At 56.4% G+C, this 27,746-nt stretch overlaps 2 protein-coding genes and 1 pseudogene across 3 annotated transcripts in view; all 3 read left to right on the forward strand.

Annotated features, from left to right (window-relative positions):
• Positions 1-11,486, forward strand: part of MARCHF6 (membrane associated ring-CH-type finger 6) — a 49,590-nt gene extending 38,104 nt beyond the window's left edge. For both annotated transcript variants that reach the window (XM_075540823.1, XM_075540824.1), the window contains exons 16-26: positions 42-161; positions 286-386; positions 475-612; positions 1,303-1,501; positions 2,814-2,883; positions 4,493-4,674; positions 5,404-5,538; positions 7,329-7,418; positions 7,733-7,865; positions 10,161-10,296; positions 10,673-11,486. In XM_075540823.1, coding sequence (XP_075396938.1) covers positions 42-161; positions 286-386; positions 475-612; positions 1,303-1,501; positions 2,814-2,883; positions 4,493-4,674; positions 5,404-5,538; positions 7,329-7,418; positions 7,733-7,865; positions 10,161-10,296; positions 10,673-10,763 — 1,395 coding nt within the window. In that variant the 3' untranslated portion in view covers positions 10,764-11,486. The remainder of the gene's footprint in view (positions 1-41; positions 162-285; positions 387-474; positions 613-1,302; positions 1,502-2,813; positions 2,884-4,492; positions 4,675-5,403; positions 5,539-7,328; positions 7,419-7,732; positions 7,866-10,160; positions 10,297-10,672) is intronic.
• On the forward strand, positions 11,391-16,325 carry LOC142439190 (conserved oligomeric Golgi complex subunit 6-like; annotated as a pseudogene).
• A 550-nt stretch (positions 16,326-16,875) lies between these two features.
• ROPN1L (rhophilin associated tail protein 1 like) lies at positions 16,876-22,240 on the forward strand. The gene is made up of 5 exons (XM_075542971.1): positions 16,876-17,006; positions 18,229-18,352; positions 19,019-19,183; positions 21,179-21,354; positions 22,177-22,240. The coding sequence occupies exons 1-5, from the start codon at positions 16,876-16,878 to the stop codon at positions 22,238-22,240; spliced, it is 660 nt and encodes a 219-aa protein (XP_075399086.1).
• The last annotated feature ends 5,506 nt before the right edge of the window (positions 22,241-27,746 follow it).

Here is a 27,746-nt window from a genome sequence, read left to right on the forward strand (position 1 = left end):
GTGGAACCTGACGTGTCCATGGCGTGCCCTCCCTCCTGCAGGTGCTGCGGCCCGGGGTCCTTTGGTTTCTGAGGAACCTGAATGACCCGGACTTCAACCCGGTACAGGAGATGATCCACCTGCCCATCCACCGGCATCTGCGCAGGTTCATCCTGTCCGTGGTGAGCGGCCATCCAGAGGCCTTTATTCCCAGGGACCTTGGACTTAGAGTATGGAGGAGGGGGCTCACCCATGTCTCATGTCGTCTGTCTCTCCCCCTCTCCACCCCCACCCCTATGCACACAGATTGTCTTTGGCTCCATTGTGCTGCTGATGCTCTGGCTGCCCGTACGCATCATCAAGAGCCTGCTGCCCCGCTTCCTGCCCTACAACGTCATGCTGTACAGGTGCGCGGCCCCGCCCAGCGAGAGCATGTGTGCCCAGGGAGGGAGGCTCTGCACACCAGCTCACCTTCTGTGTCGGGGTTGACCCTAGTGACGCCCCCGTGAGCGAGCTGTCGCTGGAGCTGCTGCTGCTGCAGGTGATCCTGCCGGCACTGCTGGAGCAGGGCCACACCCGGCAGTGGCTCAAGGGCCTCGTGCGGGCCTGGACCGTCGCCGCTGGCCACTCATTGTAAGTGTCACAGCCCACTGCCCACCCCACAGGGAGTCCTGCCACTGCCCACCGATCCCGGGCACAGGCAGGAGGGAAGAAAAGCCTGCCACTTGGTGGAGAGTTGGCATCTGCGGCCCTTGTCACGGAGGACTGTGTCCGCGGCTGCAGGATGTGGCCCTGGAACGCTGCTCTCCCTCTCCGGGCCGCCCCTGTGCTGACCAGCTGCCCTCGTGCACCTGCCCAGCTGCACCCTCCTCATATGAGTTAAAAGCTACCCTTTCTATGGAGTGGTAGCCTCTTGTGTGTCTGACTGTTCCGTTGTCCATCTGGCCAAGTATCTGGCTGGCTCTGCGGGGTAGCCGTCTGGGGCGTGGGGGTGGGGCGTCCATTTACCCTCCCTGGCACTGACCGAATCCCATCAAGGAGACAGTTGTTCTGGGGGGTCCTGGCAGCTTTAGAGGACAGGCTGGAACTGCTTGTGTCCTTCTGAGACCGTGACTCTGCCTGTCTTCCTCCCATGGAGTCGCTGGCAGTTTCAAACTTCTGACCTCGATTGGCAGCCCAGTACATAACCACTATGTCACCGGTTGTACGGCTCTCTTGGAAGCCTTTGTGCCAGCCGAGACCTGCCCGCATGCAGTTCTTGCCTTGTGCCCCCGGGTCAGCACTGCAGGCACATGGAGTAGCCTCCCCTGTTGCCCCACACAGGGATCTGCACTCCTACCTGCTGGGGGACCAGGAGGAGAGTGAGCACAGTGCCAACCCACCGGGGAACCAGCACGCGCGCAACAACAACGCCGTCCCCGTGGGCGGGGAGGGGCTGCACGCTGCCCATCAGGCCATCCTGCAGCAAGGCGGGCCCGTCGGCTTCCAGCCCTACCGTCGGCCCCTCAACTTCCCACTCAGGGTAGGTCTGCCTGCCGTCACCGGGAGTCTTGAGCGTGCTCGGTCCCGAGCTAGCTGGCCCCTTGTACCCCTGCTACCCAGGGACCACAGCCCCATGAGTGAGCTGCTCACACGGTGAGGCCTCCTCCCTCCACTGCTGGCCCCCATCCTCTGCCACCTCCCCTGGTGGCCTGGGCACCAGAGCTTGCCACAGGAATGTGGGTGGACTCCACCTGCCCCTCAGATCAGACCCCTGTTTGCTTCAAGAGGCAAGAGAGTGAAGACCAGCATCAGCCAGATCTGCTTTCCTCCGAGGCTGACCCCCCCCAACACACACATTTCTGCCCCTCCCTCCTCTCCTCGACTGGGCCCCAGGATGTGCTGCAGTAGCCTCAGACCCCAGATGAGTCTGCACCCAGAGCAGATGCTCACGCCAGGCTCCATAGGATAGGCTGCTCTAGCTATACCCCACCTGCTCACGGCCCCCACTCCATTCACAAGTGCCTGCAGGCCCCCCACTGCACCAAGACACCTGAGCAAAAGGCGGGGCTCTCCCACTCTGGCTGGGTGCTCCTGGCCTGCCTGCTGGTCGCAGGCGGCCTCTGTTAGACTGTCTCATGGGATAGGAACTCCACATCCAAAGGACACACTCAGCTCCTGGCTCTTCTTGATGGCCATGGGGGCAGAACCTGGCCCCTTTCCTTTCCCTGTCCCCTTCGTGCCTCCCCCCCTTCTCTCCCACACTCCAAAGCCCAGGGTCAGGAGGAAACTAGCCACCTCAGCTGGTTACCTTCAAAGCTCCCGGTGATGACAGCCCTTGTTTCCCTCCCAGAGCCCTGTCCCCTTTCCACCTGCACCCCTGGTGCTGCCCCCACCAGGTGCCCACTCCACTTCCTCAGCCACAATCTGGGGGTGGGGGGCAGCACACGGTGGGCACTGGCTGAGGTCCCAGAGGCAGTTAGATCTTAGTCACGAGGTCAGTGCCATCTTTGTTCCCTTGTTTTCAAGATGTTGATAAAGGCTCACTTGTCTGTCTGTCTGTGACTTGGCTTTGATTGCTCTGGGAAGAAAATACTTGGGAGACCTGGGGCTGAGAGCGTGCTGCTTCTCCAGAGCTGTTGGCTGCTTCTCAGAAGCGGCTCCGTGCCTGTGCAAACACACACGTGCTGGTCCCTCCTAGTGCACTGGGCTTGGCGGGTGCTTCTTCCTTCGGACCTAGGTTCCAGGCACCTTCTCCTCCACATGGCCTTCCCACGTGACCAGGAGGGACAGGTGGCTGCCCAAGGGGTTGAGTGGGTAGACAGACACGTGATGACGCCCCTCCTGCCCCGCAGATCTTCCTGCTGATTGTCTGCATGTGCGTGACCCTGCTGCTCGCCAGCCTCGTCTGCCTCACGCTCCCAGGTAGGTGCCCTCCGAGGTCCGCACCCATTCCACTCCCTTCCCGTTCCATTTTGCCCACACGGGGGCTCTCGCACCATCTTGGGCTCACCACCCTGTTGGGAACAGAAAGGACCGAGTCAGATGTCACTGGCTTGTGTCCCCAGGCACTGTACTGAGTCACCCTGTCGCCTCAGACATGTTTGCCCTCCCTGCGGAGTTGATGTCTTTCACCCTCAGACTGGCCAGGGACCCTGACCCTTGTCCTGACCAGTTGTTGGCAGCCTCACTCCAAACCGTCTTTCCCCATCACACTACCAAGAGGCATGGACGGATGCCACACCTGCCTCCCTCCGGGGAGAGCAGAGGACAGTGACACAGGTGGTGTCCAGGGCCAGGGCAGCCAGCAGCCCTGACCTTGCCCAGAGTTGGAGTCACGGTGCCATGTCACTGAGGGGCTGGCTGTTCCCAGAGCATGGCAGTGGGGGCTTTCATGCTGTGTCGGTCACTTGCGCTCCCTCCCCAAGTGGGGAATGGAAGGGTGATTTCAAGGGAGGGTCCGAGCAAATAGAGTATTTCCTAACCACGTGGAGACCGGGGGGTGATGAGCCGATGTTGCCGTTTGGCTCTTGAGCACTGCCCCTAATGTCCCGCTGTGACGAGGATGAGTCCAGCCCCCGCCAAGGGCCTTCTGTGGCACACACACATACAGTTTCTGGACTGTAGACACTTCGCCAGCGTTAGCTTCCATCTTCATTTGAGTTTCTATCAGGAATAACAAGTTCAGGAAAGAAGGAAACTTGGATCTGGAACCTGAATTTGGCAGTGAGTAGCTTAGAGACCTATGAAGTGCTGACTGCCATCTAATGGTGAGCCCGGGTGTTCAGCATGGCTGGGACCCGGAGCCCCTTCATAGATGCCCCCACCCCACCCCCATGCACAGGCAAACTAAAGTCTAAACTCGCCTCTCAGCGTTACATTCGGGGCAGACGGGGAGACTTGTCTGTGCCTTTATTTGCTACCAGAGTTATCTGCTGACTGATGCCTTCACGCATCATTGCAGTAAGCTCACTTCCTGTGCCACTCTCGTGTCTTCTGAAGCAGACTCCACACTTAGCTGAATCAGTGTGATGAGCTGCAGAGGCCTGTGGTCGCCACGCCGCGACTTGCCAGTGGAGCTGTGCACCTCTCCCCATGTAGATGTCAGCTCCCATCTGACCGGGGAGGCAGGGGCCTGTGCTGTGTGTGAGTGTCCCCCACAGCCCAGTGGACCGGCTGGTTCAGAAGCACCCCTCGACTGAGCTGCCTGGGAGTCCCCTCGGTACCTGACAGAGCAGCACCGGCTGTGGGTGTGACGCAGGAGGACATGGCCACGGTCACGAGCTCCCAGAGGCGACCCTGAGTGCTCACAGCCATGCCGCTGAAGCCCAGCATGCTCAGTTGCTCTAACTTTTGCCCCAAGGAAAGTGACGATGGTGTGTCCTGGCTGTGAGCTGCGGCTGATTTAAAGAAACCGTTCTCCAGAAACGGTCCTGAGAAGGCAGGGCTCTCTGTGACGTGGGTCGCTCCTCGATGTGACCAGCGCCGGGTCTCCCCGCCGCACGCCTCATCGCCCGCCGCCTTCTGCTTCCAGTGTTTGCTGGCCGCTGGCTGATGTCCTTCTGGACGGGGACTGCCAAGATTCACGAGCTCTACACAGCGGCATGCGGCCTCTATGTCTGCTGGCTGACCATCAGGGCCGTGACCGTGCTGCTGGCATGGACACCGCAGGGGCGCAGAGTGATCTTCCAGAAGGTCAAGGAGTGGTCTCTCATGGTAGGCTTCGCTCCCTCGTGTTGGCTGGCCCCTGCCCTTCTTGGTGTCAGCCCTAGTCCCTGGTGTGTCGACCCTGGTTCCCGTGGCCCATGAGCATCTAGGCTATAGATCCCCAAACTTACTTGGCCCCACCCCCCTTTCAGAAGAAAAATGACTCAGCGTCTCCTGGTTAAAATGTAAGTGTCCGCTTTTGTATGACATCACTGCAAGTGTACCACCTGCCTGGTACCAGGGTCACAAGGAGGCAGCCGGCTGTTATTGTCGGTCCCGCACAGAGGGAGGCCGGTGTCTACAGCAGCTTAGAAAATGAGGCGCCTGCTTGCAGTCGGGGGACAGAGGCCAGTGGTGTGCCTTCTTGTTGGTCTCTTGTTAGTGAAAGACCTGAGCTTACGGAAGTGCCTCTTAAGAAGGGAGGTGGCTATGAGGTGCAGGGACCAGGCCACGCCGAGGGTGGCTATCTGCCCAGACCTGTGGTCACTGTCCTTCCCTGTGCTGGTGGCTACCCTGCAGACAGTGAGTCAAAGTGAGGGCCCCCAGACAGCTTGTCCAGGCCCTGGTGGGAGGTGCCATGTGGTGACCCTGTGACACATGGGGGTTCAGGCCTTGGTGAGACTCTGAGTCTCTGCAGCCACAGCCATAGAAACACCATTTTGAGTCTCGGGGGATGGGAGCTCAAGGGGCTCAAGTTTGGCTGCAAGTGCGCTATTGACAGGCCTCCTGCCCCAGCAGATCATGAAGACCCTGGTCGTTGCGGTGTTGCTGGCGGGCGTCGTCCCCCTCCTCCTGGGGCTCCTGTTCGAGCTGGTCATCGTTGCTCCCTTGAGGGTCCCCTTGGACCAGACCCCTCTCTTTTACCCCTGGCAGGTAAGTACATGTGTGCATGCAGGTTGGGTCTGGACAAGTCCCTGATGGCTCTCACACCCAGGCAGCGGTAGCAGTAGGTCCTGTCCACCTTCTGGGGATCAGGACCAGCATCAGGCCTCTAATGCCTGGCTGGCCTCTCTACCAGTTACGACACCAGCTGCCACGCCCCACACTCTGTTTCTCTCCTGGGCATGGTGGTTGCACTGGCCACACAGGGCTCCCAGACTGCACGGGTTTCTCGGGGTGAGGCCTGCACCACTCACGATCAGGATCAGGAAGCCCGCAGGCTAAGTCTCCTTCAGTGTAGCATGACCCTCTCAGTCCTGCTGTCTGTCACGTCAGACCTGGCCTGCTGCAGGCCCGTTGGAGCCCTCGCTGTCTTCAACGTACCAGCTTGTCAGCAGGTTCCTTGCCTCCTCTCCTCCCTTGCTTCTCTCCGTTCGTCTGCTTCCTGTCTGAAAGCTCTGTAGAGCGGGCTGCCTACAGACACTCCTTGTCGCTTCCAAGATAACAGCCCTCTACCAGGATCATGAACTTACCAATGCTAGGGGTGACACACCCACCCCACCCCACCCCACCCCACCCCCATTTGTATATCATGCTGCGGTGGGGTCTTTGGTTTAGTGCATGCCAGTCAATCAGCTGGCTGCAGTTCCAGACCAAACAGAAGCTATCAAACCAAGTGATTGTGGAGAGCTGCAGGCCCTTGGGTGGAAACTCGGGCTGGGGGAAAGCTCTCAGTGGCTCTTTGAAAGGCCTCACACAGGAGCTCCTTCCCCCTGCTGGTTCCGGGCTCACGTGCAGGATAGAACCCAGGCAAGCAGGGGCTCTGAGGGATAAGTGGGCTGTCTGTTTTCAGATCCGATTTGCATTCAGAGATGGCATTGGTGGAGGTAGGGAGGGGTGGGGTGGGGTGATGTCCCCATGTCAGGGTGGAGCATGAGGGGCACAGGAGGCAGGGGTACGATGGAGCCTGGACACAGGCTCTGGGCATGTGAGGACAGTGGAGCTTCACGAGCTGCCCGCCGGCCCAGTTAGCTGCTGCTGTGCTAGTCCAGAGCTCAGCCAGGACCCAGTCCTCCAAATATTCACACATTTCCCATACAAGAACTTTTCCTGCTGTGAAGATGTGTGCGTGTGTACAGTTCTGCCCTTCCAGTCATTCTGCACTACGGCCCATCAGGGACTCACTGCCCGCAGCCATCAGGCTCCTTTGCTTTCTTCCATGTGCTGATTTCATACCAGTGAGGTCACGTACCATTTGTCCTATGCGCTCAGCGGGGTGCTTTTGAGGCTCGCCGGGTGTGGCACACAGTAGAGCATGCTTACTCTAAGTCTGATGGGGAAGAGGTGAGCCCTCACTCCCCTGAAGAGCTACAGCCTGGGAAACCCACAGGGACATCTCTGCTCTGTCCTGGGGGCTCACTGTGACTCAGAATCCACTCGAGGGCTATCTGTTTGTTTTGTCAAGTTGCTGATCATGTGTTTGTTGACCATTTCAATATCATTTTCAGTAAAAACCCTGTTTAAGTCCTTTTCCCATTTATATATTAGGTGTCCTTCTGTTGCTAAGCTGTAGGGATTTATGCATTTTGAGGACATTGGCTGCCCCTTTGCTTTGCTGAGCGAGACCTGTGCTAGAACAGTGGAAGGACATCCCCAGATTGCCCCCACTAGCATTGTCCTGGATCCTGCCAAGCCTGTTAGAGACGAGGGAGTGAGGAGAGCGCGTGCCTCTGGACCGGGGTATCCCTGCCACAAACTGCCCTCTGGATATTTCTGCTCTCCAGGACTGGGCGCTGGGGGTCCTGCATGCCAAGATCATCGCAGCCATCACCCTCATGGGCCCTCAGTGGTGGCTGAAGACAGTCATTGAGCAGGTAGGACACTCGGGTGGGCCAGGTGGCCTGGGGGAGCTTTTCCAGTTCCTCCTACGCCTCTTAGAACAGGCGCCTTGCCTGGTGCCCTGGGGATTGCACTCAGCCCCCCAAGTCTGGGTGAAACTTAGCCAGTCGCTTCCCATTGAGAGCCTCGTGCGAAGCAGAGGCAGGCTGCAGCCCAAGTCCCTGGGGTGCGCTCTCTAGGCTTGCAGCACCACACCCAAGAGGCTGCTGGTCCAGAATGTGCCTTGCAGGCGTGGGCCCTGCAGGCCTCGCCCAGTGCCCTGGCTCTGACGGCTCTCCCCAATATGCAGGTGTACGCCAACGGCATCCGCAACATCGACCTGCACTACATCATCCGCAAGCTGGCAGCCCCTGTCATCTGTGTGCTTCTGCTCTCCCTGTGTGTGCCCTACGTCATCGCAGCGGGCGTCGTGCCACTGCTTGGTGAGGCCACTGCGCGGGGGGTGGCCCGCGAGGTCCCCATGTCTCAGGCTGCTGTGCCATTCCTTATCGATGGTGCAAATCCAGCCAAAACAGGATTTTCTGAAAATGGGAGGGGAGTTAAAAAAGTGCCCGGGGAAAAGGCCCGTTACTCAGTTGTCAGGTTGGTTGATTATCTAGACTTCTGTAAAGAAGGTTTTGATTTTTTTTCCTTTAAATTTTATTTATTCTTTTTGAGAACATACATGGCAAAATATGCACCAATTCATCCTCTGTCTACACATAGAGTGGCATTGGTGCCAGCCTTGGAGGTCGGCACCTATTCTCCCCCTTCTTGTCTGAGACGTCCTTCCATCGCCCACTCTCGGCTGGACCTCTCGGGTTGTTGTGGGCAGTGTCAGCCCTCAAAGAGACCTTTCTGACTAGTCAAAGTACACTGTGGCTTGGTCACTAGGAAGGCTTCCGGGGACATTTCTGGTTCACGGGCTGAAGACCATCTCCGAGCAATCATTCAGGGGTTCAGCTGCCCTCCGTGACTCCCCAAAGTGTGGAAGCCAGGAGAGCTGGAGCATGCTATGCATTCCCCCTCTTGATAGGATTCTTCGTGGGATCGATGAGATTGTTGAGTAGTGGTGACCAGGCACTGTCCAGTTCTGCGCTCGTGGCCCAGGAGGCCACGTTCATGGGGCAGTCAGCCATGCCTCCACTCCTTCCTGCCCGAGGGGGTGCCGCCTGGTGACTGGTGCCTGCTTGCTAGCTTCTCCCCTGGCACGGGATTAGGGGTTGGGCTGGCTGTGATGATCACCTGCACTGAACACATGATGACGCCCTTTAAGTGGGAGGTAGCCAGGACCCTAAAGCTCCAAAACAAAGAACCAGGTCTCAGGAGGTGTCCAGTTGTGCTCCGCCGCCTCAGCAACTGCTCTGTGCTGTCGTTGCTGTTGAAAGTGTCCCACATTAGCCAGTTGAACTGGTGTACAACCCACAGACAGCAAGTACAGTAATCTACTGCATAGCCCCAGCCGTGACCAGGGGGACTTCTCTGTCCCCGTTGTTGTTGGGTGCCGCTGAGTCGGTTCCAGCACCATCCTCACCACTATGCTTAACATTGAGCCCAGGGTGGCAGCCACAGTGTCAGTGCACCTTGTCCAGGGCCGCCTTCTCTGTCTCTGCCCCTCCACTTCACCAAGCACGCTGTCCTTCTCCAGGAGCTGGTCTCCTGTGACAACACGTCCAACACGTTTCCTGACAACCCTCCTTGCTTCTAAGGAACATTCTGGCTGTACTTCTCCCAAGACCGATGGGCTGGTTGTCATGGCAGGCCCTGGCACTGGGATTACTCTCCCCCTGCACCGCAGTTCAGATGCACGCTGGATTCTTCTGTCTCCTGTGTTCAGGACCCAGCTTGCATGCACACAGGAGGCAGTGGGCTTGGGTCAGGTGCACCTTAGACCTCCAGGTGACATCCTTGCTTTTAAACACTTCACAGATGTCGCATGCAACAGACTTATCCTGTGCAACATGTCGTTTCAGTTATTTAAATTTATGATTAATTGGGACTTAATATATATATATATCATCCCATAGTTCAATCACATCTTGCAGAATTGTACAGTTGCTACCACAATGTTTCCAAACATTATTTCTCTTCCTAGATTCCTTGACATCGCCTCCCTTTCACCCCCACTCCCCACTGTAACAACACCCCCCCCCCAATTTAGGATTTTCTTATCTGGCTTTATGGCATTGGGACATTATTTCAAGTAAGAAGACCCTGGGGTGTTGGATTTCACGCATTGTAAGGGGAACAAGACTGTTCTCAGTGCTTCCCTGGCAAGGCGCATGTTGGATCAGGGTCTCTCTATTCACATGCTGCCTCACATTGATAATGACGTCACTTCCGTGTGGAAGCGCCCTCTCCGCTGTTGCCATGTTTATATTTGCCTTTGAGTCCTTACCTGCAGCACCTTCTGTCGACACGAGCAAGACTGAATCCTTGGAATCGTGGATCCTTTTCCCGTTTATCTTGATGTTGTCTCTGGGTCCAGGTGTGGGCATTTTGTTTTCCTCACTGAAGCCATCCAGGTGGAAGCTCGGAGGAAGACGTTCCCTCCGCATCCTCTGACTGGACGGCAGTGCATGGGCTCTGTTAGTAGGACAGCGCGTGTCCACACAGTTTCCTCCATGCCTGCACATGCCTGCGCTCCCGCCCCGCCCCTCACTGTGCCCCTGCTAGCACCACTCTCCACTGCGGTGGGCATGTGCAGACCCCGTCCTGCTGAGCCCTCGTCCCTGCAGGTGTCACGGAGGAGATGCAGAACCTGGTGCAGCGGCGCATCTACCCCTTCCTGCTGATGGTCGCCGTCCTGGCGGGCATCCTGTCCTTCCAGGTCCGCCAGTTCAAGCGCCTCTACGAGCACATTAAAAACGACAAGTAAGTCCTCTCCCCAAGGAGAGGGGCTCAACCTGAAGGCTGGAGGTTCACACACCCACCCGCCGCCCCTGGGAAGTGGGGGGGGGATAGCATGGCCGCTTGGAGAACCCTGGGGAGCATCTGTTCTGCCTGCAGGGTTGCACATGGGGGAGGAAGGGGGGTGGGCGTGTGACCTTGAGACACTGCCTCGCCCAGGAGACCCTCACCCTCACACACCCACTCCCCCACACACATTGGTAACCAGACTCCCCGGACTTGGATCTGCACTTCCTGCCTCCCACACCCTGGATGATTGGCCTGCCTTAGCCCAGAGCCCCCGCCCGCCTGCCCCTCGGGCGTGCCTGCATTAAACCCATCCCCACTGTCTGTCCCCCAGGTACCTTGTGGGTCAGCGCCTCGTGAACTATGAGCGGAAGTCAGGCAAGCCGGGCACCTCGGCGCCCCCACCACTGTCCTCACAGGAATAAGTACCGTCCCAGTTCCTGCCCCGGCCTCTCTGTGCCCTCTCCTGTGGACTGCTCCCCTTGGAGACCTGCGATGGCAGTTGTACGTGCTCGCCAAGCCCTCTCAGCCTGAGGAGCGGCCTCTGCGCCCCCTCACCTGGACACCACTCTGCAGCTGTGGGTGCCAGCTAGGGCCTCCGGGACCAGCGCGGCGCAGCCGGCGTGCACCCCCAACAGTGTCTATTAATTTATTAAACCCAGTGTCACTTTACATGGACCTGCTGTGATCTTGACAGGAGCGTGCCAAGCAGCGTGTGGGGGAGCGGCGTCCTCAGCCGCACGTCACCGCCAGTGTCGGGAAGTTGTTTTGTATAACACCAAAGTTGTTGTACATTTTCTACTGCCTGATGTTTTCCATGTGTCGTGTTTGTAATACTGTATAGTGTCTTGTGCTAGGTGAGGAAATTATTTTTGATTTTGATAATTTGATATTCCTGTGATCAGCATTGGGAGTCGGGTTCCTTGCTTGTTGGGGCGCGTTCACGCTTAGAAGAAAGAGCCGTCCGGGGCAAGGTCATCGGTGCCCCTCCCCCGCTGCCTTTCTCCCTTGGGCAGCAGTAGCCAGAAATCCTACAGGGTCACTGTGCCGTGATGGCGGCTGGCCTGCTGGCCACGCATCATGGTGTGCCATCTGTGAATCCCAACGTTTCCAAAGCTTTCGTTTACAGAATAAAGCTGCAAATCAAACCTTCTCCATTTCGTCTGTGCAGGGTGAGGCTTGGGGGGTAGGAGGGAGTTGGGGGGAGCATGGGAAACTGTTGCACCTTTCAGTGGACCAGACACTGAGGACCAGCGCTCCCAGCTCGAGACTCCGAGCACTGGGGACAGAAGGTGTGCGGGTCCCAGTCTTCCACGCACAGCGTGAGGGTGGAGCCTGGCAGTGTCCATAGCAGGGGAAGACCAGTAGCCATCAGAGACTTTACATAGAGTGTTCCAATCAGAGACAACTTGGGAAGGGTTTGGGGCAATGCCAGGGCAGCGGCCAGAGTCAAGGCCTTCTGGTGGTGGTGCATGCCAGCTCTCCTCCCTAGAGCAGCCCTAGAGGAAGGAAGGAAGCAAGCTGGCGCAGGACCCAGGGCTGCACTGGCAACCTTCAGCACTGTCCACAGGTCCAGGAAGAGGCAGAGTGTGCCCTGAAGGACCAGAGAGGCCAGTGTGTGGAGCCCGCTGCTCTTCCTCGAGGTTGACGTCCCCCTCTTCCTCACAGTTCTCGGAAGAATTCTGTGCTGCTGAATTTAGGCCTCGTGAAAACGGTGATTTGGACTCCCCCCAGGGACTTCAGTTGTGTTCCTTTTATATTGTCTTTGAATTTTAGGACCAGAAAGAAGTCTGGAGGAGCAAGATCAGGGCTGGAGGGTGGACGGGATGAAGTTTCCAACAAAATTGCCCTGAGACAAACCTTGCTCCCTGGAAGAACGAGCCGGTGTATGGTGCTGTTGGGATAAAATTCGTCCGTATCCTGGCCTTTTTCTCACCAGTGGGGCTTCCTATTTTCTTGAAGCTATTTCAAAATAAGCAGCCACAAGGAAGAGAGAATTAAATGCCTCAACACATCAACTACAACAACTGGAACAAGACCAGCAAAACAAACCCTGAGACACAAGAACATAGGAAAGATCAGAGCAAGAAAGAACAGTGCCAGGCCCTGCCAGCACAGATCCCTCTGTGAGTTGAGGTGGTGGCCCTGCAGTGGTGGGTGATACGGGATGCTATGTCCAAGGCCATCCGAGAAGTAGTCGCCGCTGTCCCCATTGGGTCTGCCAACAGCCTAATGGGGCCAGCAGGACGTCGGGGCAGACCACCAACCTGGTGTCCCTGAAGCTCCTAAGATCCTAGAGACGCGGCTGAACAACAAGGAGATGCTGGAAAGCTCTCAAGTAACTTTGAACTTGTTCTGTTTAAGTTAGTTTGTGAACTTGAAGAAATTTACGTGGGAATATTGAATGCAGAAGCCTACCCATGAATCAGGAACTTATACACGTTTTCAAAGAAGTGAAAGAGGAACTTTAAAGCATCAACGAAGATGTCCACACAATGAGCAACTTGTTGAGATAGGACAAGTAGTTTATAGACTGCAGAAGAACTGACTCAGGAGTTAATAATAGTGAAAAGGTCGAGAGATCAGAACACACGCTGCAGATGCCTCCTTATCCAGTTCCAGCAGACTCCGGAGGAAATGGGTCTTCCCAGTAGGGCCTGCTACTGAGGGGTTTTTCAAAGCACTGGGATTGTGAAAGGATCCACAATGGAGCTGATGGCCTGTTTCAAGAAGCAGCTGATGAAAGACTTGCCTGATGGACTCCAAGTGAATGCGGAGCATTGGCACAAGGCTCATGTGACATGTCCCCAATACTGACCTCCCGGGACGCCCTGCGTGACCGACCCACTGAAGTGCACTCCCGTGGCCCTTTGAGGTATGTTGGAGATAGGCTAGCTTGGCTCCATCGCACTGCTGCTTCCGGAAAGGAACATCTCGAAGCCCTTTTCGAGCTTGTAACCACACCAGGTGTTGAGGGCGCTATTCAAAAACGTGTTGGGCCTGTCACTGAGGGTGTGTGCAGGCCCCCAAAGCTTCGAATTGAGCAAGCAGTAGTCGCTGAGCCTAGAGCAGTTTTATTATATAAAAGTTCTCACTCTTCAGATTTTACCACCATACAAGTAGTGGCATTGTTGGGAATAGTGCAAGCACCTTGCTGACTGCCGTTGAAGAAATGCATTTGCTGAGCTTGAGTCTTCGTGGAAGTAAATCCATGGACAAGGTTGAACTCCCTCCACCTGACCTTGGGCCAAGTTCTATACTAAATCAGACACTCGCATTGTGTGAGTTTCGGCATCTCATGATTCTTCAGTGATGCCATTGAGTTCTGGCCCAGCTGATTTTGTGCAGGTTTTATTGTGTGTCTTTGGTCCCCTCCAGACGGGCACTGTATCAGCCAGCAACCTAAGCACAACTGACATGACTACTTTCATGATCTGTTTGCTGTGTATCATGAAGACAACATGAGCTTTGAGCTCTCTGCTAGTTTCAGATGGAAGCCTATTTGGACACTTAAAAATGAGCAATCCTCTCATTTTTTAACTAGAGCAGATTTGAGCTACGCCTATCCTGTTGTACAGCAACATAAACCTGAACAGGACTCTAGCTAATTTGTCCGACCTAGATTCCGTGACCCTGAAGGCTGCAGTGGTTCAGTTGGATGGTTACCTGGCGGCCCAGTCTGTTCCTTCCACAACTGAATTTCCTCCTGAGGCCACAGAGAGCAGATCACAAAACAACCTACCGACCTGCTCTGCAGAGCCTGCAGTGAGTCGCACGCTGCCGTGACCCGGGGAACATTGGGCATTGCCTGCCACAACAAAGTGCAGGCACTTCTCTCCTGACCATCTGGTTTAATTGGGTTAGCAAAAAAAAGGTCTATCCCTAAAGCACTGACCAGTGTCTGGTCTATAGTCCGCCTTAACTTGGAAAACTTGATGGCTAAAGTTTTATTTGTATATTGAGGTGGTAAGCCCCAATAATATCTTTGATCTGGTCATGATGATATGTAAATAACGTAACCTATGTGGAGCTGAGGTGGGGCTGCTCCCTACCTAGGGCCAGCAAGTCTCAGGTCTCTGCTCCCCACCTCTGCAGCACTCGCCATCTCCATGTTTCTGGAGGATAAATGTCTGGGGGGAAATAGTACGAGAGGCTTTTTTTTTTTTTTACAATACTAACAAATCACAATACCTAATAAAAATGAGTATTTCTTAGGATATGACCCAATAAAGGTCTCTTTACTTCAAATTTTTAAAGATTAGAGCAAAAATATTTTTTCAAAAAAATCAAGGCAAGTTGGTGTGTTGAAAAGATCGATAAACCACTGGCAAACCTTACCCAAAAAGGAGAAAAAGCAAGTATCATGAAGAAGAAATTAAATGGGTGACATTACAACAGAACCAACAGTTTTTTTTAATCACAGTGTTGTGAAGAAATACATATTCCCACAAATTTGAGAATCCAGAAAAAATGAATAAATTTCTAGAAATGCATTACCTACCCAAGTTAACACAGACTGATGTAGAAAAATTTAACAAGCCTATAATATAAAAAAGATCTAGTTATTTCAAAAAAATTGTTTTCAAGTAGAAAATATTTTTAAATGATGGCAACAAATGTACAGATGTGTTTGACATAATGGATAGATGCATAGACCGTGATTAAGCTGTATGAACCCCAACAAAATAATGCAAAGAAAAATTGGACTGGTTAGGTGAGCAAGGTGGGTCTCTCCGTTGTTTATGGAGATTGATTAATCCTAGGTCCATAGAGGGTAGCGTGCAACTTGTTCCAGTGTCCCGGGTGCGGGCACGACGTCTTCCTGTAGCTGTGGCTTCTGTGGGTGCACACCGTTGGTTTACTTGGACCTCCGCCTCATCCTTCTCTTGTGCACTCTCTTCTTCCTCCACTTGGCTCTCACGGTGCGAAGTTTCTAACAAGGATGGCGCTCCTGGACGGCCATGATCTCACCGGCCAGGTCCACGCACAGAGCAGGCAGAGAGGACAGGAGAGCCTCTATTTAAATACTTTCTAAAAAAAATCGTTTTACTGGGAGCTCTTACAGCAATCCATACATCAATTTTATCAGGCACATTTATACATACAATTGCCATCATTTTAAAAACATTTTCTTTCTACTTGAGCCCTTGGTACCCCAAAAGGAAATTCTCTTCTGCCCGGTAGGGTCACTGTGAGTTAAGGCCAACTTGACTTCAGTGGGCTTGGGCTTAGATTGTTTATGCCCCCTTATTACTGTCACCCTTCATCTGTCACTTTATTGTACCTTGGGGACTTGCATACAAGACACTTCAAGCTTGAAATACAATTTGCGGAGAGCCTTTAAATCGTAAACATCATGAAGGCACAACATTAATGAGGGACAATCTGCAACAATTTCAACCTTGTCGCCTTTAACCATGATGTTACCTGTTGGCCTCTTTACATTGAATCTTAATCCACACGGAAGGCTGCGATCCTTAATCAGCAAGTGCTTCAAGTCCTCCTCCTTGTCACCCCTGGCCTTCTGCAGACCCAGGGCTGAGTTTAAGCTCAACACAAAGCTTCCGATGTCCCAGTTCTAGGTCTCTAGTCTGATACCCGCATGGCTCCCCCTTAACCACGATGGTGAAGATGGTGCAGGACCCGTCGGGGTTATTTACATGGAGTAGCTAACAAAGTAAGACGGTGTGCAATTGGGCGTATTTGGTGTGCACATGGGTGTTCATTTAGCGGGTCGCGCACTGGGGGATGTGCGGTTGGGGACTTGCTGTGCGCGACTGATGGGGGGGTGAACGTGGGTGTGCGCTCGGTTCGTGTGCACGGGGTTATGGGCATGAAATATGCACTCGGCGGGTGCGTCTGGGGTACCCTTGGTGCCCGCGTGTGCGCACTTTCAGCCGGCTGGAGCCCGGGAGGTCCGGCATGCCAGTCAGACGCGGACCCCGCGCGCCCTACCCACCGCCTCTCGGCCCGCGCAGAGCGTGTGAGCGTACGCGGCTCCGCCTCCACTGCGCCGATGCGCCTGCGCAAAGTCTCAGGAGCGCGCGGCGCTGGGGGTGGGGCCCTCGCGCGTCCTGGTTGCCTGGATACCGATGAGAAACAATAGTGGGCGCTGTCGCTGGCAGCTTTGGGGTGTCGTCCAAGGGGCCGTTGGTCCATATTCCCCACTAAACTGGAGAAGGAGGCGGTGAGCCGTCCCCGAGCGCCCCTCCAGGCACACTGACGGACCCGGACCCCAACGGGTCGCTAACCCGAGCCCCACCGGGAGCCCAAGCCCGGGGAGGGACACGCTGACCCGGAGCCCCGATACGGGACCCTGACTTCAAACCCAGGGAGGGTCGCCAGACACCTGAACCTCTTCCTGAGACTAAGACCCCATACCTGGGTGGTAGGCGAGATGGAGGGGTCGGGCCCCATTGCCCAGCCTCAAAATAGGGTGACGGGGCGGGTGGATCCCTGGCCAGGGCTGACCGCACCCGTCGCCTGCCTGCCCACCCGCAGCAGCCTCGGTCCTCCCAGTCTGGTCCCGACGACGCCATGCCGCTTCCCGACACCATGTTCTGCGCGCAGCAGATCCACATCCCTCCGGAGCTGCCTGACATCCTGAAGCAGTTCACCAAGGCTGCCATCCGCACCCAGCCGACCGACGTGCTGCAGTGGTCCGCGGGGTGAGCCGGCGCCCAGACCCGCACAGGCGTCCACTGACCTGAGGACTGCCCCTTCCTGGGGACAGGCCCTCGCTTCCCAGAAGACAGGCTCCCAGTGTCCAGAGGACAGACAAGCCTCACTGTCCAGAGGATGGGCCCCTTCAAGGGGGACAGGCCCTACCTTCCAATGGAGACTCTCAATGTCCTGGGGGGGCGGGCTTCCATGGGACAGGCCCCCACTTCCTGGAGGACGAGTCCTACTGTCCAGAGGAGGGGCTCTGTGTCAGGCCAGGTTGTCTGCAGAAACAGAACAGTGACATCATGGATGTAGAAGGCTTTCTATCAAGCAGCCATCTTAGGTTAAAAAGGCACACCAGTCCAGTCCAGCTCCGTCCGTAAGTCTGACCCTAGCCATGGCCCTCTTCAGACTCATGTCCCTGCAGGCTGGTGGGTGACTCAGAGAGGTGAAGCAGGAAACAGTCCCGTGGGTGCACAGCTGTGTGGATCCCAGCTTGGTGGGAACATGGCAGGGAGCCTACAGCTCTCAGGGTCAGGTAACCCACAAGGGGCCTTTCCCAGAGGCAGACACAGAGTCCCACTGAAGGTCCCAGGAAGGCAACATGGCAGAGAGAGAGAGAGGTTCCCAGTTTCTCCTTATAAGAAGGCCACGCCCCCGGAGGCGGCATCCAACACTCTGAGAGCAGATCACCCCTGCACTTTCAGACAAATTCAAGTTTACATACTGCCGTCCAACTACCACAGACCCTTCCAGGGGGACAGGTCTCCCAATGCCCAGAGGATAGGCCCCCACTGCCAAGGGCAGGATGCCCAGAGGAGGGCTTGACAGACCTCGCTGTGGGGGGTGCCATGACTCTCGTGCCCGTCTATAAACCATGGTGGCCAACAAGCCAGGGAGCTGGCATGTCGGGTGTACATGGCCTAGACCCTGCGATGGCCCAGGACAGCTCGGGCTGCCCCCTTCAATAAGCAGACTCGGGCAGTCCACATGCGTCTGTGTTCCAGGGCCCCTCTTACCCATGTGAACAAAAGTGCCCTCCTGTCCTGGGGCTGCCCTGCCAAGCTGGTGGTGGCAACCCCACAGACTGACTTTCAGAAAAACAAGGTCCATGGCCCCCTGGGCTACTGGCCTTGGAGTAGGCCCCTGCCACTGCAGCTGGGAGACTAGGACTAGGGCCCATGGCGCCCTCCGAGCTTCTGACAGCCGGCCGCCTGCTGGTCTTAGCTATTTTTCAGCTCTGTCCCGAGGGGACCCCCTTCCTGTGAAGGACAGGCTTGAGATCCCAGTGGCCACCCAGAAGACAGACACGGGCCTCACGCAGGGGCTTCTGAAGGTGCTACACAAGCAGGTAGGCCGCGGCTTCTGGCCTGTTCCGAGAAGGGGATGGGGTAGAGGTGGGGCTTGGACCATGAGAGACCACCCCTACAACCACACCAGGGCCTCTGGATTCTTGTAAACCAGATTCTGAAAACATTCTGAGATGGTGACTCTCTACAGGGGTAGAAAGCCTCTTTTCTCCCTGTGCACAACCTCAGAACTGACTCGCTGCCATCGAGTGGATTCTGACACATAGCCACGCTAGGGCAGGGTGTCCGGGACTCTCTGTGGAGACATACTGTCTCATATTTCTCCCCAGGCATGACTGGTGGTTTCAAACTGCTGACTTGCAGCTTGCAACCCAATGCCGAACCACTCTGCAACCAGGGCTGCTCCTGAAATGAGGGGCCGGTCCCTCCTTGAGGTGTAAGCCTCTGACTTGGAGAGATGGATGGGCAACCCTCCACTCAGCCTAGGAAGGAGCCAGGACTGCCCTCGTCACATGGCCGGCAGGGGCAACCAGTGCCCACCCTAGAGCACTGGGGGCTTTGCAGTCCCTCCAAGTGACCTGGGCAAGGTGCCCGGCAGCCGCATCACTACTCAATGAACCCACGACGTGAGAAGAGAGAGGGGCCAGTTGGGGACTCGTTCTGATGAACCCCTCCCCCCCCTGCTGCCCTGCCTGCCCCCTCCCCAGTGCAGTCACAAGCCCATGGTAGACCTGGAGGACCTGGAGGAGAAGTGGAGGAACCTGTGCCTGCCCACTGAGAAGTTCCACGCGCTCCTGAGGCTGGACCCCCCCCTGGAGAAGGACATAGAGTGGATCAAGTTCCTGGCGCTGGGGTGCAGCTCGCTGGGCGGGGTGCGTGCAGGGACCCCAAAGCTCCGCCCGGCTTCCTCATTCCATAGATGGCTAAATGGAGGGTGGCAGAGCAGACATCGGCTTCTGCCCAGCACCTGGTCAGGCCGTGTGGGGTTGTGCAATCCCGCGTCCGCTCACCCAGGTGCCCACCTCCTTCCCCGGCTGTCCCTCTGGCCCCTTGAGGGACAGGGCCTGTCGCTCCAGGCTGGCACTCCTCTCTCCGTCGGCCTGCTTGTTGTGTGGTTGCCAGCCCTCTCCTGGAAGGGCTTCTGCACTGGGTCTGATGGGAGACTAAGTCCGTAGGTGGGGTTCTGCCAGTCTCTGTCCCACCAGAGGGTCTGGTCTTTTGCATGAATTAGAATCATGTTCTACCTTTTCCCACTCAGTCTGGAACCTTCTCTCGTGGTCCCAGTCCGAGTGGTCAGAGATGGGAGCTGGGCACCATCTAGTTCTTCCTGTTACCAAGAACACATGCACACGAAGAGCCCACCTAGGTCACCCTTAATAGGCAGCTGTCCTCAGGTGGGGCCCCCAGAGGGGTAGAGGGCTGTGGGGCTAGGGTGTAGGCTCACCTGGCCCAGATGTGGACCCCGTGTAGCGGTGGCAGGGGCGTGCCCACACAGGATGGCAAGTGTGCCCACCTGTCACCACTCCAGCCCCTCCAGGTTCCCTAGCCGTGACTGAGGCTGGGACCTCGGCTCATGCTCCCTCCCCGCTCTGCTCCGTGGCGCTGCACACGTGCCACAGGCTGAGGAGGCAGGAGGACACACACACACACACACACACACACACACGCTGCATTTGCAGTGTTCGGCATGGCCGGCCCCCATGGCTGCGCAGGTGGGTGGGAGGGGGGTTGAGGAAGTGTGATTTGGTGACCCTGATCCCCACTACCGAGAGAAGGAGGCCACATGTCCTCCAGACAGGCCCCACGCACTGACCACCGAGTGGCCCGTCGCGCGGCCAGGGTTGCTGGGGGCCATGCTACCTGTGCCAGCCCGGGACAGGCTGCTCTGTAGGGCTCAGCCGCAGGTCCCGTGTCCCCTTAATCAAGCCGATGAGTCAGCCCTGGGGTGCCTGGGGTGGGGGCTGCGGGCGGCCGCCGTGGCCTCTGAGGGAGAAGTGCGCTGCGGAGACCTTCAGCACAGGAGCTTCTTGTGCTGACCCTCATGGTCTGTAAAGTGTAGCCAGGGACGCCTGGCTGACATCACCATGCCTTCCGGGGGCGGAGCTCCTGCGGTGTCACCAGGCCCCCCAACCCAGCTGACCCACTGCTCCCATCTCTTGAGGTTCTCAGAACCCCATGGGCCCTGCTCCTACCCCCACTTTTGCCTGCCTCCTCATTCCCCAAATACTCACACTCGATGCCCCACAACCTCTTCCACCCACCTGATGCCAGGTGGGCTCCTCGTGGGAAGGTGTCCCAAGAGGGCGCAGGGCAGGCAGGAGCTGTGCACAGGCTGGGGTGACAGGCGGGTATGACACAGGGCCCCGCAAAGACAGGACGGGGGAGCGGCTGCCCTTGTGGGATTTCTATATCACTCTGTCCGTGAAGTCGTGGACCCGGCGCCTCCTGATGGGTGTGTGGAGTCGACCCAAGGACTGGTATCCCAGCAGGTGGTGGCTGACGGGACTGGCCAGATGGGTTGCCAACCAGGGTGAGCGGGCTAGAGGATGAGTCAGAGCCAAGCGTAAGGCCTATTGGTGTGCATTCTGGAAGCAAGCCATGTGGGCCGAGCCTGGGGACACGCGCTGGGTTGATGGGCCTGTCCCTACCCACAGTCAACACCCATCTTACTCAGGCTACATGTCTGAGGCCTGGCTGAGGGCCCCCCTGTGCTCTGTGCTGGAGACTGGAGGCCTTAACACCCCCTCCCCTGTGTGTTCCAGCCACCACCCACCCTGCTGAACGCCCTCCCACCCCCCGTGTTCTAGTGCCCTTTCTCTTGGGGTGGGCAGCTGCAGCTGTAACCCCTCCCCCCCACTGTGTTCCAGTCCCTGAACTCAGCCATGAAGCACGCCTGTCAGATCCTGACAGCGGACCCTGAGGGCGGGCCCGCGTGCATCCCCTTCAAGGCCTTCAGCTACATTTACCGCTACCTGGCCAGCCTGGACCCCGACATTTCCCGCCTGGACACGGAGTCTTACCTCAGCACCCTGAAGGACAAAATGTGAGTGCCCCAGGGTCTTCCCGCTGTGCACCCCTGCAGCCCTCACACCAGCACACCTGAGCATGCGCAAACCTGCCACCTTCATCCTCACGCACTCACACACCTGCACACCTATACTGTCCTCTCACCTAGATGCTGGTATACCTGTACTGTATCCAGACTTGCACACACACACACACACAATCTTTACTCTCTGCACACACAGACACACATACCTGAGCTGTATGCACATACCCACACCTTTGTACTCCCATGCCTGTGCAGCTGAGGCATTCGGCACCGGCATCCAGGCTCCCCTCCAGAACCCAGAGGTCCAGCACCAGTGGCCCACACTTGTCATCTGTGTCAGCGAGCAGCCCCAGCTCCCCAGGAGCCCCCTGGCCCTGCCCCATGCCCGGCCCCGGCCTGCACTGCTCAGTGGGATGCTGGCCAGCGCCAGGCAGGGGCCATGAGCCTGACTGAGCTGGAGCTCAGAGCAGAGCCAGCCAAGGACCCTGGACAAGCCAGTCACTTGGGAGAAGGGCTACCCTGGACAGCTGGTGGGCTCTGTGCCTGGTCCCCTCAGATGGGGTGGCTGAGCCCAAATTCATGCCAGGATTCTCCAGTGTCTCCATCCGGGGATAAGTGCCCAGAGCGGAGTGGGTGCCCAGACCACCACACCTCTGATGGGAAGAGAGCAGCCCTTCCTCAAGCCTGGGTTGTCACCAGAGGAGAGCCCAGCATGGCTGCCGCCACTTTTGGGGAGGTGGCATGTTGTCGTGAGCACGCACGGAGGCCCGGGGCAGTGGGGCGCTAATGGGCGCCTGCCCTGCCCTCCCTCAGAGAGTGTAGGAAGAATGGTATGATTGGCCTCTCCGATTTCTTCATCTCCAAGAGGAAGGTTTAAAACGCAGGCCGGAACCGGAGCCGGAGCTGGAGCCCTCCTGAGAGACACGGGCCGGGACGCAGACGAAGGCCTTTGAAGGTCGGAGCAGTGCTTCGATACTGGCATTAAATACAGCTTGTCACAAGCCATGAGCCTGTGTGTGGGTTGTGTTTGTCGTGTGTCCTGGCCCTCCTGACACACCAAGGACAGTCACTCTGCGTGGGCAGCGGGTGGGCGCATCTCTGTCCTCCTGCAGATGGTGATCAGCAGAGACACCCCCACCTCCGAGTGTCTACCTGCTGGCCCTGGACTGGGGCTGTGGAAGGGCACCTGGGGACCGGGACAGCAAGGGCCTGAAGTGGCTTCCAGGACACAGGGTTTCCCAGGGGCCATCTGGGGCCTGTGGAGACGGTGGCAGTAGTCAGAAGCCCCTGGGCTCCAGCGTCAGGGACCTCCTCACTGTCCCCGGCACTGAGACACAGGAAGCACGCTGGCCACTCGCTGGGCCACCCCGGGAGTTCGGCCCGAGTCCCCTCGTCTCCCAGCGACCAGGCTCTGGAAGGACAAGCCGTTGGCCTGAATCAGAATGTGTTTGTTTTGTTTTTTGTAAGTTTGACAATCAAATGCTTTCAGGCTCTGCAAAGCTGCTTTCCCTCCGGATCTAACTTCTTTCTTCTTACCTGGACCACCTTAGCCCACAGCGAAACACCGTGGGCCCAAGCAGTGTGGGGGCAGCTCCTGCCCAGCAAAGTATGGGACAGTGTCAGGCCCACAGGCCACTGACAGTAGCCCAGCCAGTACACTGGGGCACATTGGGGCACACTGGGCCCTCCCATAGTGGGGGAAGTGGGCCAGGTGTGGGGTGGGCACTGGGACCTCCCACATCCACCACCCCAAACTGACTGCCCATGGCTCCTAGGTGGGTGGGCTGAGTCAGCGAGGAATCCGGGGTTGTTCTCTCATGGAAGCTGAACCACCCCAAGGCCCAACCATCCCAGGCAGAGCGACTGGATTAGACAGGGTTCTTTAGAGAGATAAAACCAGACTGCTGATGATTTTATATATATATTTATAAAGATATATAACACAAGAAGTGAACTGTTAAATTGTATACAGATAGATAGCTATACAAGAAATGAACAGTTAAATTATAAAGCAATACTCCCGTGAGAGAGTTGAGACACACTGGCAGTCCTTCAAGTCTTGAGGACCATCGGTAGTCCTCTGTAGAGAGAGAGCTAGACTGTCCCAGCATAGGCAGCAAATAGCAAGGCAGGTCACCAACCCTCAGCCAGGTCACCAACGGTCAGTCCCCAGCTCCAGAGATGTAAATTTCAAGCATGTGGTCTTAAAGGGACCTCAACTTGCAGCGACACAGTCCACAGGCTAGGCGTCCCACAGGTAGTGTGCCCTTTAAATTGAGGCACAGAACAAGCAAGGCAGCTGCACACTGGTCCGATGATTAAAGAGCGAGAGACAAGAAAGGAGAGGCTCACCGAGCCATTATCTCTCCGCCCTTCAATTAATCTCACTGTGTTTATCGGCCAAGCTGGCACAATAAACTATCTCAGCGACTGTGGAGGTCCAGGTAGACGAGAGAAATTTATAGATACTTGTGTGTATAAGAAAGACCTTTATATCAAAGAGTAATTGTTTATTAAGAAAACATCCCCCCCAAAAAAGAGAAAACATCCCCCCCCAAAAAAAGAAAACATCCCCCTTTCCCCCCCACTATCATGATCCCCATTCTACCTAACAAATCTGACTAGGCCAGAGGATGTACACTGGTAAAGATAGGAATTGGAAACACAGGGAATCCAGGACGGATTATCCCTTCAGGACCAGTGGTGAGAGTAGCAATACCGGGAGGGTGGAGAAAAGGTAGGTTGTAAAGGGGGAATTGATTACAAGGATCTACATATAACCTCTCTGGGGGATGGACAACAGAAAAGTGGGTGAAGGGAGACATTGGATAGTGCAAGATATGACAAAATAATTTATAAATTATCAAGGGTTTGTGAGGGAGGGGAACAGGGAGGGAGGGGTAAAAATGAGGAGCTGATGCCAGGAGCTTAAGTGGAGAGCAAATGTTTTGAGAATGATGAGGGCAATGAATGTACAAATGTGCTTTACACAACGGATGTATGTATGGATTGTGATAAGAGTTGTATGAACCCCTAATAAAATGATAAAGAAAAAAGAAAACATACAGCCAAGTCCAAGTCCATAAGTCCAATATTAGCCCATAGGTCCAACACCAGCACCTAAATTCCTCTACAGACTCACACAACACATTCAATGATGCCGGAGGCAGGAAGATCACAAGCCAGTGGGTGGAAGTTGTGCAACCAGTGGTGGTGGAAGCATCTCAGCGCTGGCGTGGGGCTCCACATGGCTCTTCCAGCTCCAGGATTCTGGCTCCATCAGTGTGTCTCCATGTGGCTTGTCATCAGGAATGTCTCACTGGGAGAGAGAATGTGTCCTGCCTCTCTGGAGGAAGACAGGATTTCCCAGAATCCTCAGGAAAAGGCCTTGCCCGCACAGAGATCTCACTGGCTATGACCTGATTGACAGGCTAGACTCCACCCCCTCACTCAAGTTGACAGTATATTATGTAACTGCCACAGCGACCCAGGCAGAGCCCTCACACACACACCCCCACCCACAGAGTGACTGGAGGTTGGAGCAGTGGTGAATGGGAAACAGAATTGGCTTTTGAAAGTCTTTCTGCAAAATTGATGTGCAAAGTTAATGTTCAAATGCAAGTGTTGACAAGCATGCACACATGTGACTAGGATGGTTTTGCCTGTTTGTGTAAAGGCTCTTTTTTTTCCAAGAAGAACCCTGGTGAGGTCGAAACTACTGGTCAGCCGCCTCACCCTGTGACCATACCCAGGACGTCTCATGAGAAAGATGCCATGAGCACCTCCATCCCTGACTGCCCCCACCCCTCCACCCCTCCATTCATCCATCCACCCCTCCACCCCTCCATCCATCCATCCATCCATCCACCCATCTACCCATCGATCCATTCGTCTACCCCTCCACCCATCAATCCATCTACCCACCCATTCACCCATCCCCCATTTATCTACCCATTTATCCACCTAACTACCTATCCATCCATCCACTCATTCTCCCATTTATCCACCTAACCATCCAGCTGTCTATCCATCAACCCACCCACCCATCCATTCACTCTCCCATCTATTCATGCACCCATCGACCCACCTGTCTGTGTGTCAGTTGCGGTGTGGTAACATCAGTGCCAGACACTGTCTGCCTACCGGGAGGAGGACAACGAGTGCAGCAGTAGCCCACAGTTGATGGCCGTGAGGGCGCAGACAGCTCCACTTGCCAGCCTTTTGGCCTCTTTCAGCACCAGCCGTGTCCTTCCCCGCACTCTCCTCTGTTTCTCTCCTGGCTCTGACACCAGTTGACATGGCCACTGAGGACTTGGACCCTCGGGAAGACATCCAGGACAGGTCGGCTTGGAAGGCCCAGGATCAGTGTCAGGCCAGGACTGGAAGGACCCCCAGAATGAAGAGCACATCCTCAATTTGAGAGTCAGCACGCCAGCTGCTCTCTCGGCTCCTGCTCTGTGCCGGCAGGTTTTCACAAACTCCTTAGCTCCCTGCTCCCAAAGGAGCATCACAGTGAAGTGCGGGATAGGTTGGAATGGCCAAGGGTTTGGTCTTGATTGGGTCCAAGTCCTGGAAACGGCGATCAAGAGATCAAATGACGCATTGTGTTGCGTACATCTTCACATGGCTTCTCTTTAAACATTTTTAAAATTAAAAGATCATTTTATTGGGGCCTCTTGCTGCTCTTATAACAATCCATGCATCAATTGTATCAGCATATTTGTACATATGTTGCCATTATTTTTTTCTAGACATTTACTTTGTATCTGAGCCCTTGGTATCAGCACCTCCCCCCCCCCCCCATCCTCGTGGGTGAATGTGTGTGTGTGTGTGTGTGTGCACATGTAGCCTGAACAAGGAGGGGTGGGGGCCTTCCAGGTAAGGGGCAGTGGTGTCTCAGAGCCCCACCTCCCATGGGACATGGGCCCTCGTCCTCACAGCCCTGTGGACAGACGCAGGTTCCGTGGCAACAACTGGACCAGGATGCTGCGCTAACCCCTGTGTCACGTGTCAGACTCAAAGCAGCCGCTTCCTGCTATGAGCTTGTGTGAATTCACAGCCTGGTGGCCTTGGGCCAGCCTTTAGACTGTGCCCTCCATCATGGGCTCTGAAGCTACAGGGGCCTCACAGCATCAAGCAGGCCCTTGGACCCTTTCACGGCCCCCACGAGGGTCCAGCTGACCATGGGATTTAAGCTACAGGGACCAGGACTGGGTGGCTCTTCCGGTACAGGCTGCCTTGGAGCAGAGGGAAGGGGTGGTTAGAGGAGACTCCTCCCGGACAACCTGGGGTCTCCCTCCCAATGGCTTGGGCACCAGTTGTAGGGAGACCAGGTGGCCACCCATGACTCCCACCATGATGCAGCCCCCCATTGAAGTGAGGGGCCGCCAGTCAATGAAGGGACCCAAAGCCTTTGGGGTGGGCCACTTGTCTCTGTCCTCCACCCGAGCTCAGTCCAACCAGGTCCTCTCTCAGCCACAGTGCTGACCACTGGTCCTGCTGCCCTGCCTGCTGCGAATGACTGAGGACCACCTTCTCCAGAGCCCCCAGGGTGGGAGTCAGTGGGGGCAGGGGCAGTAGCAGACCTTCCAGAAAGAGGCATGCTGGGAGGACTGAGGAGTGGCCCTCAGCCAGGTGTGCCCCCCCACTGCCTGCCAGCCCCCTTGGTGAGATGACCAAGCCCCCCGGGGAGACATGCCACCTGGATGCCACTTTCCTCAGGCAGCTGGTACTTTCCCATCTACACCCGCCTTGTGCCCGGCTACTGCCCAACAGGCCCCTACTCCCTGCCCCCGGTCCTGCAAGCCCCATGTTCCTTCAGGAAATGGGGGACAGACTGGATTCAGAACCTGTGCCCAATGTCAGGGCCAAGGGGCAGACTGCAGGTGGGAGGGGGCACCCAGGCTGTGATTCCCGTGCCCCAGGCCTGGCGGTGGGGGGCCAGGAGCTGGGTACACTGAGCAGGAGGGAGCAGCAAATATATGTCTGGGAGTGGGGATAGGAGGTTGGGAATACACCTGGGAGTGACTCCTCACATTGAGAGAGCAGGGCAGTCCAGCCTTGGTGGGTGGCCCAGTGGTGGCCTAGGGCCCGAGCTGGACCCCAAGGTGGGCTCAGCCTGCACTCAGCTCACAGCACCCCTCATCCACTCCCAACCCAAACCACAGTGCCCCAAAGCCTAAGGACCTCTCAGGTGACACTTGCGCCTGGTCGCCAGCCCCTCCCACACACACATTGCAGCAGACAGGGAGCCAGCCCCAGACACCAAACCCTCCCCAGGGAGCCGGCCGCTGGCCAAAGCACGCAGAATCAAGTGGTCCAAGTTTCCATCGCACTGGGGAGGGGAGGGGCCAGCAGACAAAAGGGTGGTGGGGAGGTAGTGG

The sequence above is a fragment of the Tenrec ecaudatus genome, chromosome 2, assembly GCF_050624435.1.
Source record: "Tenrec ecaudatus isolate mTenEca1 chromosome 2, mTenEca1.hap1, whole genome shotgun sequence".
NCBI classification, from domain to species: Eukaryota; Metazoa; Chordata; class Mammalia; order Afrosoricida; family Tenrecidae; genus Tenrec; species Tenrec ecaudatus.